The following is a 13312-nucleotide window of genomic DNA, read 5'->3' on the forward strand; positions in this document are numbered from 1 at the left end:
TTGAATCGGACTGGATAAATTTGAAGAGAGGAGTTCCACAAGGTACTATTTTAGGACCTCTATTATTTAACATTTACGTCAACGATTTAGCAAAGATTGTTGAAGAGGATTGCACGGTTGTACAGTACGCAGACGACACTTTTCTTTTTACATCCGACGCTGATGAAATATTGGCAAGAACAAAACTTGAACATAACATCTCAAAAATTATTGATTTTTTTGCAAAGTCCCAGTTAGTAGTGAACAAACAAAAAACAGAATATATTGTGTTCAGCACCAAGAAGAGGTTAACAAATACTGTTCTGAATGTTGACAATGAAAGAATAGCAGAATCAAATAGTGTGAAGTATCTTGGCGTAATTATAGACAGCAAACTAAAATTTGATGGAGAAGTGAAAAAGATTCTTCAGAGAATGGCTTGTGGAATAAAAGTTTTGAATACACTAAGTAAAAGTTTACCACAGAAAACGAAAGTTTTATTACTTAATGCAATAGTAATAAGTCATCTACATTATTCCGCTCTAATTCTGATAGGGTTGCAAAAGTCATTACTCCCAACTTTAGAAAAACAATTGAATTGGGGAATAAAATCCATTTTTAATAGGAGAAAATACGATCGGTCTACAGATCTCAAACTTCGCAACAAAATACTACCAGTTTCTTTTCTCTTGAAATATCGTTGCTCAAAATATTTTATTCGCTTACTCAGCAACGATCTTCCAGCGTATAAAATTGAACCTCTCTCTACCATGAGAATAAAACAACATGACAGGTCAAAAAAAGTAACTTTCGATATAAGAAAGAACAATAAGTTTTTAACTGATTCTTTTATTGCACAAGCCATTCCAATTTATAATAGTCTGCCTTCTAATATTAGACTGAAAACAACATCGAAAGCTTCCTTAAAAAAACAACTGAAAGAATATTTTTGGAAAGAATTTTTGAAGGACCCAAAAGTAACTGATATTAAAGATGATATTGAGAGCATTAGATTTTAATTTTAATTTTTAATCTTCACGATGTACATATAAAATTGTGAGAACATTTTATGTTCGCATTTTAGGCCATTTTTTAATAATGTAAGGTGAAATTTTTAGTTAAGTAATTTAATGATTTTATAATTTTACATAATGTTATATTCTTAACTTTACATTGCCTCTTTTACCATTTGCTTTTTATACTTATGTGTACCAGAGGAAATTAACAATGTTTTTTTTTTTTTTAATCACTAAAAAGACCCCAATGTAGCATTAAACTATCATGGATAGATCAGCCGTCTGTTCTAAAGAAAATTAGGACGAGGAAAAATCTGAATTTTCTATAAAAATTGCTTCATTTCCTCATACATTCATTCACATGAAAAATCGTGTAATTTTTCATCACACGAGGAAACTTTTCTCGTGTGAAATCACACGAGACGCATTTTTCACACGAAAAATCGTGTGATTTTTCATCACACGATAAAAAATTGTGTGATTTCACACGAGAGATTTTTAGAGTGGATAAATGTATTCTTATAAACTTATTCTTAAAATTCTTATGTTATATAGTTAGCGCAATGTACATATTTGTTAAGCTCCATTTGGAGATGCTGCTCAATTTCACGCCTGTCAATGGCAGGTAGTTGTTGTTGCTCATAATGTGTTGAGTGCAGACGAGTGTGAACTGTAAAGAGAAAATCAGTTGGTGATCGAAAAGTATAGCTTGACAAAAGCCATTATTTTATTTCGCCAACCATATCTACTATTCGTACTGCATTTGTTAAATGCAATATACATTCACTCGCCAGGAGAAATATCACTACAATCGGAGATAAGTAATACAGAAACAGACTACCCATCTCTGAGATTAGATACAACCGCTTAAGTGGAGATTTACACTAGACCGGAAAATCGCATGGGAGTTTGATTTGAAGCAACTCAAAATGCTGCCCATAGTGCTCATTTTAGGTCATGACCATGCTATTACTCATCTCAAAAAACAATTGGTGAAGCAAGCGAACGAATTTACGTTAGTAACTCACTGAAATTTTGAAATTGCAGCCGAAAATTTATCGCAGCAGTCTTTAAGACTCCAAGGAACTGGCCTCTGTATCCTTAAATGGAGACTGATGAACTACAAGATCGGTATAAGCTGTCTGCTGAGATAATTCGATAGCGTTTGAATCAGAGGGGAGAAATGACAATGGTCCCCTATGGTAGTAATGGGTCAGTGCTTCACTCTCCTCAATCTGCCACTACTCTGCGCAACTTTGTGTTAAAAGTAGACTGCGAACAAGGACGCATTTTGTATGCTTCATCTTCCATCAAGGAGGCCTTGTCATTTGATGAAGTAAGTTCATCTTAGAATTTCTATCGCATGGCATATAGCGTATCAAGCGAAACCAGTAATTAGTTGTTTTGTAACGAAGTTTGTAGCAAACGAAGTTTGTAGCAAACGAAGTTTGTAGCAATGGTTCTGATAGCACTTTTCATGCAAGTTTTCTGTTCTGGGCGATTTGACTTTTTGGAGTGACTTTCACGCTCAACTTCTTGATCTTTGCGTGATCTGGATTGCACTCGCTCAGAACTTGAGCAGCTGTCGTAATTTGCAGCTTGCAAGCAAAATTTGTTCTGTTTTTTCTTTTCGTCGAAACTGATACAGCGGCAAAGCTTTCAGACATTTTAAACAAGCCCGTCACATTATAAAATGCCAAAAGTCTAGTGCTACAATTCAAAGATGCCTAAAGTTGTTGCATACAGCCGTTGACTTCCATTGACTTTGGTTGTTTTAAAACGCGAAAGTTACGTTTTGAGCAACGCTACGCGAATCTTGAGAATTCGTCTTGAAATTTGTGGCTGAACATGTTGAACGCTACGCGGTTCTCGATAAACACCAGAAGTTCTCAGTAATTTAGAGCGGACCACGTGGAGACCAGTAGAGGTTTACCAGTCCCGGAGGGTAACGCTTAACGAATAAAATATGTGCTGTAAGGTGTGCTCTTTTATAGATTTCCGTTTCCCTCTCACACGCTCTTCCCCAGCATGATACCTCACAGCATGATAACCAAGCTGTTCACACGAAAGGGATTAGCAAGATAATGTTTTAATAATAAATTAGAGAGGATAACTCATTGACAGTTACGTACGACTTACGTGATTTTCAAAGTGTATATAGTGAAAACTTTTTATATACTCTTGCTTTTATATAAAAATTACCCATTTCTTGCAAAAACTGCTCAATTATTGCCAAAGATACCCAATTCCTGGCAAATAATACCGAAATCTTGGCAAAAAATACTCAATTCTTGTCAAAGAATACCCAATTCTTTCCAAAAAATACCCATTTCTTGGCAAAAATTACCCTCTTTGTGGCAAAAATACCTAATTATTGCCAAAAATTACCCATTTCTTGCCAAAAATACCTCATTCGTACAAAAAATACCCAATTTTTGGCAAAAAACACACAATTATTGCCCCAAATATTGCCAACAAATACCCTATTCTAACCAAAATTTCCCCATATTGCATTAAAATTACCCAATTCTTGCCAAAATACCCAATCGTTGCCGAAAAATACCCAATTCCTGCAAAAAAATACCCAAATCCTGGCAAAAAATATCCAATTCTTGTCAAAGAATACCCAATTCTTGCCAAAAAATACCCATTTTTTGGCAAAAATTGCCCTCTTTGTGGCAAAAATACCTAATTATTGCCAAAAATTACCCATTTCTTGCCAAAAATACCTCTTTCTTACCAGAAATACCCAATTTTTGGCAAACAATATAGAATTATTGCCCCAAATACCCAAATATTGCCAACACATACCCAATTCTAACCAAAAATACCCCATTTTGCATAAAAATTTCCCAATTCTTGCCAAAAAATACCCAATTGTTGCCAAAAATTACCCAATTATTGCCAAAAATTACCCAATTCTTGGCAAAAAAATTATGGCAATTCTAACCAAAAAATACCTCGTCTTTGCTAAAAAAAAACACCATATTATTGTCGAAAATACCCAATTCTTGGCAAAAAATACCCAGTTAATGGCAAAAAAATACGCAATTCTTAGCAAAAAAACACTAAGCAATAATTGCTTAAAAATGCCCAATTCTTGGCAAAAACCCTTTCCAATGTTACACTCTTGAATGTCAATTTTCTAAGATGTACCGCACAGCATGATACCCAAGCTGTTCACACGAAGGGATGAGCAAGATAATCTCATACTAAGAAATTAAATAGGTTATTTACCCTATCACATATTACACTTTACTAATGTCAATTTCCAAAGATGTTCCTCACAGCATGATACCCAAGCTGCTCACACGATGGGATTAGCAAGATAATCTCATACTAACAAATTAGTTAGGTCATTTACTCTTTCCCATATTACACTATACTAATGCCAATTGCCAAAGACCTGCCTCACAGCATGATACCCAAGCTGTTCACACGAAAGGGATTAGCAAGATAATCCCTCAATAACAAATGAGTTTGGATTACTCCCCAGAAAAACACAATATTACCAAAAAAAATACAAAATTCTGACCCAAAAAATCCCAATTCGGTCGATGAATTACCCGATTCTAGCCCAGAAATTCAAAATTTTACCAAGAAATACAAAATTTTTGCCAAAAAATACCCAGTTATTGCCAAAATTCACCGATTCTTGGAAAAGTTACAGAATTCTGTCATAAAACCTAATTCTTGCCTAAGAAACACCCAATATTTACCAAAAATGGCCCATTTGTAATAAAATTACCTAATTCTTGCCAAAAAATCAACTCTTGCCCAAAAATGTCCGATTCTAGTCCAGAAATTGACAATTCGCAGCAAAAAACACTATATTCGGACAAAAATTTTCCAGAACTTTGCCAAAAATTTCCCAACACTTCTTAAAAATACCCAATTCTAGCCAAAAGTACTACAGTTTTGCCAAAAAATACTTAATACCTGTCTGAAAACCCAATTCTAGTAAAAACTGCTCAATTCTTGCCACCCGAATACACCCAAAACTTGCATAGAAATACCCTCTTTTACCACAAGTAGCTAAAATTTGTCAAAAGAACCCAAAGACTAACCAATTTTCTTCAGCTTTAAAAAAAGTTCCCAAATTCTACGCAATATAACAAAATTTTATCAAATAATTATCTAAAATACATCAAACCTTACGGGATGTTGACATCATCTGTATTTATCTAAATTCTTTCTGAGAATCCAATTATTTAGTGATCTTGCAAACAAACTTTTGACATCTTCTTTTCGTAAAGACGAACTTCTCAGGTGATCGATACAGGTTTTATGAGTACAAATTCGTCACGAATTGTTCACTATCGTAAAAATTCAGTCATAAAAACTTCTGTTAAATCATAGTACCCTAACAATAACATCCTATCTTCAGAATTATGGACAATTATGTGATCTAATCCTAATCCTTTTAGGAGGGCCACTGACTTCTTTGGAACAAAGTCTAGTCCAACTACGTCATATGATTGCCACAATTACGGTTGCCTAGACATTATATGGGGTCATTGAACTATGTGAAAGTTTAATCCACACCACTTACGATATTATTATGCATACCTCATCAAAGCATGGACAGCTGACGTGATTGAAGTCTCACTCATAATATTTTTTTAATTACGTCACGTTTGAGTCTTAATGATGTCATTTTTTATCATAGTCTACAAACAAAAGTCCAATTCATTGTTCCTTATTTCCTTCTCTTCAACGACTCAACTATAGCTAGCTTTTATTTTTTTCCTGAGACAATTTAAATCTCTTACGACAAACCTAAATTGTCAACTATAAATCTTTCAGTGAAAATTCTTTGTCTCTAGGACCTCTTCTTTTTTCCAATTCCCAGTAGGTCATTTCTGTTACAAAATATGAAATCAAATCAGAAAAAAAAACAAATAAATGACTATTATAGTCATCGTACTGAAATGCAAATAGCATATGAATTCTTCAGAGACAAAGATTTTGCAATATGTTTAAAGGGGGCAATTTTACTTTAACTTTCGTTCATGTTGGATTTCAGCCGTGCTCAACCAAGAAAATGCTGGACTGATGAATATCAAATCTGTGGAATTATAATCAACGAAAATCTCAAGGTCCGCGTCTTGTCCGACCTCAATGGTGATGTAGCAATTATAAAAGAGAGAAAAACGTGCTTTGGCTGGGTAGCTGATCCTCCATTCTCAACTCCGAGGCAGCTTCTGGTCTTCATTGTTTCTATCGAGAATTTGCCTGAAGTCTGTACCATACAAACAGACAAATGTAGACAAAAACCACATCGAGAAGACAATTTTACAAGTCTCAGACACGATGGAGCTACGCAGATCGGTCCGTGCACAATTTTGTGATTATGAGTTGTCTCACAGACCAATGTATGAAAATCAATTGTGATTTTTTGAGGATGAGAGGAAACTGGTGTGTCTGACGGTGTGGCCATTTCCTCTGATGTGTCTGATTTGCAGGAGCAGATACCTGATCAGGGTTGTGACGAGTGGGAAAATGGGTTTTTGACAGAGAGTATTATCGCAAGTATAGAAGAACAGAACGCATTTAACCGCAAGTTTGGCAGCAAATAATTTGACAAGACAGTCCCTTTTTCGTGTTTTTCTACAGAAACTGGGCAAGATAAATTGAAAGAGGTACAGGGAGCGTTGGCTGTTCAGATTACTTTACTGAAGTCTGCCAGATCCAACCTTAGTACAATAGTCGATGGAGATGAAGATAACTCAGATCCTATTATTTCGAATGAGGCAAGTGAAGCAGTATTTGCAAAAACTTACGTCAAGTCTGAGCAACCAGCTTATTGTACACAAAAGGCGGTCAAGAGAAGAGCTTCTGCTGGGAAAAACCCTGAGACTGTGGAAAGAAAAGCCAGAAAGTGATGAAAACGACGCGCAAATGCGTCCTCCATCGGGCAAATTGAGGCGAGCTGCTGAGTTATATAGTAACTAAAACTAGCCAGCTGAAGTTATTCCTTTGACTGATTGTTTGCTCATATTTCCTGCATAATTTCAGATCTAAAACTAGTAGAAAACTAGTAATTTCTGAGATGACTCATTGACTGTTTAATTTGCAATTTTCTGCTTATACACTCAGAAAAAGCTGATTTTTTGTATGCTTTTGAATGGATGCTTTTTGTATGCTTTTAAGATTTTTATTTAAAAAAATTGAGGTTTAAAAATGTTTTTTCTAAGCATATTTTTTTATAAAAGTTCAACATTGAAATTGAATTTACGTCGGAAAAATGATTGTTTTTGTTTTATCTAGTTTTTCAAAAATACTGTTTATTATGTAATTTTGATTTAAAAATTCATTTTTTTAAAAACTTTTTACATCCAATCATCTTCATCCAATTTCCATAGATGTACCTAAAACAGAAAGGGACAACAATAGACATGTCAATTTTTTATAATTATGCCAGAGGTAATTATCTTAACTACCCCAGGTGTAATAAGTTGAGCTGAGATAATTGATTTTCCGCTCTAATGCACTTCTGCTAATCTTTACTTCAGGAAATTTATCTGCAGAAGTTTTGCTTTCGTTCATATGTAAGGTTTTTAACAATGCTTATTTTGAAATGATAGTTTTCTATTTTTCCATTTGTCAGTTTTTGAAGTTTTTTGTGATTTTTTTTTGAAAGATTGACTAATTTTTTTCAACTGTATCGTTTTTTACATAAGGTTTTTTAAAAACTGCAAGTATTGACTTTTTTCTATTTTTCCTGTTTTCAGTTTTTGAAGTTTTTAATGTCAAATCTTTTGATGTAATCATTTTCTTGAAAAAGTAGTTCTGCTAAAATAAGTTTTTCTCAAAAATGTCGTTTTTCGAAAGGTTTTTAACAAAAAAATGTAAATTTTTATGTTTTTTTTACTTTTCTACTTTTCCATTTTTCAGTTTTTTTTAAACTTTTAAAATTGTTTTAGAAAAAATGTTTTTATAATTTTTTTCAAAAATTTCGTTTTTTTACATCAAGTTTTTTACAAGAAAGGTATATTTTGATGTTTTTATTTATCTATGTTTCCATTTTTTCAGTTTTTGAAGTTGTTTTCAGTAAATTTTTCGTTCAATTAAGTTTTATTGAAAAAGAATGTTGCTTTACTTAAATATATCTTTTCAATTACCGTGTTTTTAAAGTAAGCTTATCAGCAAAAATTGTATTTGTTTTTTATTTTTCAATTTCTAAGTTTTTAAAGTTCTTTGTTTGTTTCTTTTTTTGGAAAAAGGTCCTGTTACTATTTTAAAGAGAAAGATATGTTTTTTACCAAGCCCAATGTAGTAGAGGCTCGGTAAAGATAGTAGGGATGTAATAGGATGTAGCTATGTACTAACATTGGGTATAGCCTCTTTCGATACATTTTCCAAAGAGGTATTTTAAAATAGAGCGAGGACAATAGAGCGGTGATATTATATTGACTACCCCAGGGGTGATTATCTTATTTACCCCAGGGGTGATTATCTTACTATTTTAAAGAGAAAAATATGTTTTTTACCAAGCCCATAGTAGTAGAGGCTCGGTAAAGATAGTAGGTATGTAATAGGATGTAGCTATGTACTAACATTGGGTATAGCCTCTTTCGATACATTTTCCAAAGAGGTATCTTAAAATAGAGCGAGGACAATAGAGCGGTAATATTATATTGACTACCCCAGGGGTGATTATCTTATTTACCCAGGTGAAGTCTACCAGCTGAGATAATTGATTTTCCACTAATGCACTTCAGATAATCGTATCTACCTAATATATTATATCTGCAGAACTTTTACATTCATACGCTTCCTTTACGCAAAACTTTTCAATTACCAATATTGTTTTTGTTTTCAATGGTCAATGAAGTTTTTGTAAAATGATATTTTATGTTATTCTGATAAACACTTCTTTTGCGATACTTGGAAAAATATTAAGTAAAGCAACTTTTTTTTTAAATAAAATTTAATTGAACGAAAAGTTTGTTGAAAATAACTTCAAAAACTAAAAATTGGTAACAAAGGTAAATAAAAACATCAAAATTTACATTTTTTTGTTTAAAACTTTGTAAAAAACGAAATTTTTTGGAAAGAAAAATTTATTTTTTTTCAAAAAAATAATTACAAAAGTTATACATAAAAAACTTCAAAAACTGAAAAATAGAAAAATAAAAAACATTAAAATTTGCATTTTTTGTTAAAAACCTTTTGTAAAAAACGACTGTTTTGAAAAATTGTTTTAGTAAAGCAACATTATGTTTCAAAAAATAAATTAAAAATTGAACAAAAAATTGACAAACAGAAAAATAAAAAATGTCAAAATGTGCTTTTTTGATGAGTATCTTCTGCAAAAAACGACGTTTTTGAAGAAAAAAAATTTGAAGACGACCTTTAGAAAAAACAGCAGTTCATAAAAAGAACTTCAAAACTTGACAATTGGAAAAATACAAAGGTAACATTTCAAAATAAGCCTCGTTAAAAGCCTTATATATGAATGAAAGCAAAAGTTCTGCAGATATATTTCCCTAAGTATTTAAGATTAGCAGGAGTGCATTAGAGCGGAAAATCAGTTTTCTCAGCTCGACGGATTTCACCTGGGGTAATTAAGATAATTACTCCTGTTGTAATTATAAAAGTTTGACAGGTCTACTGTTGTTCCTCTCTTTAAGGTTCATCTATGTAAATTGGATGAAGAGGCTACGTTAATACATGGTACATCATATTATCCCCCACACTCATAAAACTATGTAAAAATATTTTCGAAATGAATTTTTAATTCAAAATTACCAAAGCGTTTTTTCTGAAAAATAGATATAACAAAAACAAGCATTTTTCCGACGTAAATGTAAGCTCGAAGTTTAACTTTTATAAAAAAGATGTTAAGAAAAATGCATTTTTAAAACAATAATTTAAAGTGAAAAATTAAAGAGATTTATGCTAAAATTAGTATCAAAGTATCCATTCAACAGCATACAAAAATTCTTTTTTTTTCTACTAGTTTTTGATCTGAAATTATGCAGGAAATACCAAATAATAAGTCTAAGGAATAACTTCAGCTGGCTAGTTTTAGTTTCTATATAACTCAGCAGCTCGCCTCAATTTGCCCGATGGAGGACGCATTTGCGCGTCGTTTTCATCACTTTCTGGCTTTTTACTTTCCACACCCAGGGTTTTTCCCAGCAGAACCTCTTCTCTTGAACGCCTTTTGTGTACAATAAGCTGGTTGCTAAGACTTGACGTAAGTTTTTGCAAATATTGCTTCACTTGCCTCATTCGAAATAATAGAATCTGAATTATCTTCATCTCCATCGACTATTGTACTAAGGTTGGATCTGGCAGACTTCAGTAAAGTAATCTGAACAGCCAACGCTCCCTGTACCTCTTTCAATTTATCTTGCCCAGTTTCTGTAGAAAAACACGAAAAGGGGACTGTCTTGTCAAATTATTTGCTGCCGAACTTGCGGTTAAATGCGTTCTGTTCTTCTATACTTGCGATAATACTCTCTGTCAATAACCCATTTTCCCACTCGTCACAACCCTGATCAGGTATCTGCTCCTGCAAATTGTCAAACTTGTCAGATTTTCATACATTGATTTTCATACATTGGTGTATGAGACAACTCATAATCACAAAATTTTGCACGGACCGATCTGCTTAGTTCCATAGTGTCTGAGACTTGTAAAATTGTCTTCTCTGTGGGTTTTGTAGAAGTCTACAATTTTCTGTTTGTATGGTACAGAGACTTCAGGAAAATTCTTGATAGCAATAATGAAGACCAGAAGCTGCCTCGGAATTGAGAATAGAGTATGAGCTACCCAGCCGAAGCACGTTTTTCTCTCCTTTATAATTGCTAAATCATTGAAGTCGGGGAAGAAGACGTGGATTTTTGAGATTTTCGTTGATTACAATTCAAGATTTGATATTCATTAGTCCAGCATTTTCTTGGTTGAGCACGGTTGAAATCCAACATGAACGAAAGTTAAAGTAAAATTGCCCCCTTTAAACATATTGCAAATTCTTTGTTTCTGAAGAATTCATATGCTATTTGCATTTCAGTACGATGACTCTAATAGTCATTTATTCGTTTTTTTTCTGATTTGATTTCATTTTTAACAGAAATGACCTACGTGGAATTGGAAAAAGGAAGAGGTCCTGGAGACAAAGAATCTTCACTGAAAGATTTGTAATTGACTATTTAGGTTTGTCGTAAGAGGAGATTTAAATTGTCTCAGGAAAAAAATAAAAGCCAGCTGTAGTTGTCGTTGAAGAGAAGGAAATAAGGAACAATGAATTGGACTTTTGTTTGTAGACTATGATAAAAAATGTCATCATTAAGACTCAAACGTGACGTAATAAATACAATATTATGAATGAGACTTCAATCACGTCAGCTGTCCATGCTTTGATGAGGTATGCATAATAATATCGTAAGTGGTGTGGATTAAACTGTTCACATAGTTCAATGACCCCATATAATGTCTAGGCAACCGTAATTGTGGCAATCATATGACGTTGGACTAGACTTTGTTCCAAAGAAGTCAGTGGCCCTCCTAAAAGGATTAGATCACATAATTGTGATCTAATCAGGTTTCTGCTCCTACAAATGGTCAGGTTTCTGCTCCTACAAATGGTCAAATTCGTCAGTCACGCACCAGAGAAAATTAAATTCCCTCTCATCCTCAAAAAAAATCTCAGTTGATTTTCATACATTGGTGTATGAGACAACTCATAATCACAAAATTTTGCACGGAGCGATCTGCTTAGTCCCATAGTGTCTGAGACTTGTAAAATTGTCTTCTCTGTGGGTTTTGTAGAAGTCTACAATTTTCTGTTTGTATATTACAGAGACTTCAGGAAAATTCTGGATAGCAATAATGAAGACCAGAAGCTGCCTCGGAATTGAGAATAGAGTATGAGCTACCCAGCGGAAGCACGTTTTTCTCTCCTTTATAATTGCTACATCATTGAAGTCGGGGAAGAAGACGTGGATTTTGAGATTTTCGTTGATTGCAATTCAAGATTTGATATTCATTAGTCCAGCATTTTCTTGGTTGAGCACGGTTGAAATCCAACATGAACGAAAGTTAAAGTAAAATTGCCCCCTTTAAACATATTGCAAAATCTTTGTCTCTGAAGAATTCATATGCTATTTGCATTTCAGTACGATGACTATAATAGTCATTTATTCGTTTTTTTTCTGATTTGACTTCATATTTTGTAACAGAATTGACTTACGTGGAATTGGAAAAAGGAAGAGGTCTTGGAGACAAAGAATCTTCACTGAAAGATTTGTAATTGACAATTTAGGTTTGTCGTAAGAGGAGATTTAAATTGTCTCAGGAAAAAATTAAAAGCCAGCTATAGTTGAGTCGTTGAAGAGAAGGAAATAAGGAACAATGAATTGGACTTTTGTTTGTAGACTATGATAAAAAATGACATCATTAAGACTCAAACGTGACGTAATTAATACAATTTTTTGAGTGAGACTTCAATCACGTCAGCTGTCCATGCTTTGATGAGGTATGCATAATAATATCGTAAGTGGTGTGGATTAAACTGTTCACATAGTTCAATGACCCCATATAATGTCTAGGCAACCGTAATTGTGACAATCATATGAGGTAGTTGGACTAGACTTTGTTCCAAAGAGGTCAGTGGCCCTCCTAAAAGGATTAGATCACATAATTGTCCCTAATTCTGAAGATACGACGTTATTGTTAGGGTACTATGATTTAACAGACGTTTTTATGACTGAATTTTGACAATAGTGAACAATTCGTGACGAATTGGTACCCATAAAGCCTGTATCGATCACCTGAGAAGTTCGTCTTTACGAAAAGAAGATGTCAAAAGTTTGATTGCAAGATCAAGCTGAAGAAAATTGGTTAGTCTTTGGGTTCTTTTGACAAATTTTAGCTACTTTGTGGTAAAAGTGGGTATTTTTGCAAATTTTGGTGTATTCGGGTGGCATGAACTGAGCAGTTTTTGCTAAAATTGGGTTTTTTGGCAGGTTTTAGAGGTAATTTTGGCAAAACTGTAGTATTTTTTGGCTAGAATTTTGTAATTTTAACTAGAGTTGGGAAATTTTTTGCAAGTTTCTGGAAACTTTTTGTCAGAATTGAGTATTTTGCAGTAAATTGTGTATTGCTGGACTAGAATCGGATATTTTTAGACAAGAAATGATTTTTTTGGCTGGATTTTGGTTCACAAATGGGCTATTTTTGGGTATATTGGAAGTTTTTTTGCCAAGAATTGGGTATTTTTTGGACAGAGTTGTGTATTTTTTTTTCAAGAATCTGTTAACTTTGGCAATAATTGGGTGTTTTTGGTCAATGTTTTGAAATTTTTG

General features: G+C 33.3%; 7 protein-coding genes across 7 annotated transcripts in view; 4 read left to right on the forward strand and 3 right to left on the reverse strand.

The window, feature by feature from the left end:
* Window positions 1–13312, reverse strand: part of LOC142349906 (uncharacterized) — a 419533-nt gene that overhangs the window by 191340 nt on the left and 214881 nt on the right. The window lies entirely within an intron of this gene.
* LOC142349904 (uncharacterized) overlaps window positions 1–13312 on the reverse strand; it is a 412979-nt gene that overhangs the window by 183661 nt on the left and 216006 nt on the right. The gene's annotated exons all lie outside the window — the stretch shown is intronic.
* LOC142349900 (endoplasmic reticulum-Golgi intermediate compartment protein 3-like) overlaps window positions 1–13312 on the reverse strand; it is a 393083-nt gene that overhangs the window by 163768 nt on the left and 216003 nt on the right. The window lies entirely within an intron of this gene.
* LOC142349905 (ER membrane protein complex subunit 8/9 homolog) overlaps window positions 1–13312 on the forward strand; it is a 181194-nt gene that overhangs the window by 77798 nt on the left and 90084 nt on the right. The window lies entirely within an intron of this gene.
* The window catches only part of LOC142349901 (endoplasmic reticulum-Golgi intermediate compartment protein 3-like), a 448624-nt gene that overhangs the window by 77777 nt on the left and 357535 nt on the right, over window positions 1–13312 (forward strand). The gene's annotated exons all lie outside the window — the stretch shown is intronic.
* LOC142349903 (uncharacterized) overlaps window positions 1–13312 on the forward strand; it is a 471688-nt gene that overhangs the window by 77769 nt on the left and 380607 nt on the right. The window lies entirely within an intron of this gene.
* The window catches only part of LOC142349218 (uncharacterized), a 74124-nt gene continuing 62381 nt past the window's right edge, over window positions 1570–13312 (forward strand). The window contains exon 1 of the mRNA XM_075400633.1: window positions 1570–2331. Coding sequence (XP_075256748.1) covers window positions 2179–2331 — 153 coding nt within the window. The 5' untranslated portion in view covers window positions 1570–2178. The remainder of the gene's footprint in view (window positions 2332–13312) is intronic.

Source organism: Convolutriloba macropyga, chromosome 11 (assembly GCF_964194025.1).
Source record: "Convolutriloba macropyga chromosome 11, txConMacr16.3, whole genome shotgun sequence".
In the NCBI taxonomy this organism is placed as follows: Eukaryota; Metazoa; Xenacoelomorpha; order Acoela; family Convolutidae; genus Convolutriloba; species Convolutriloba macropyga.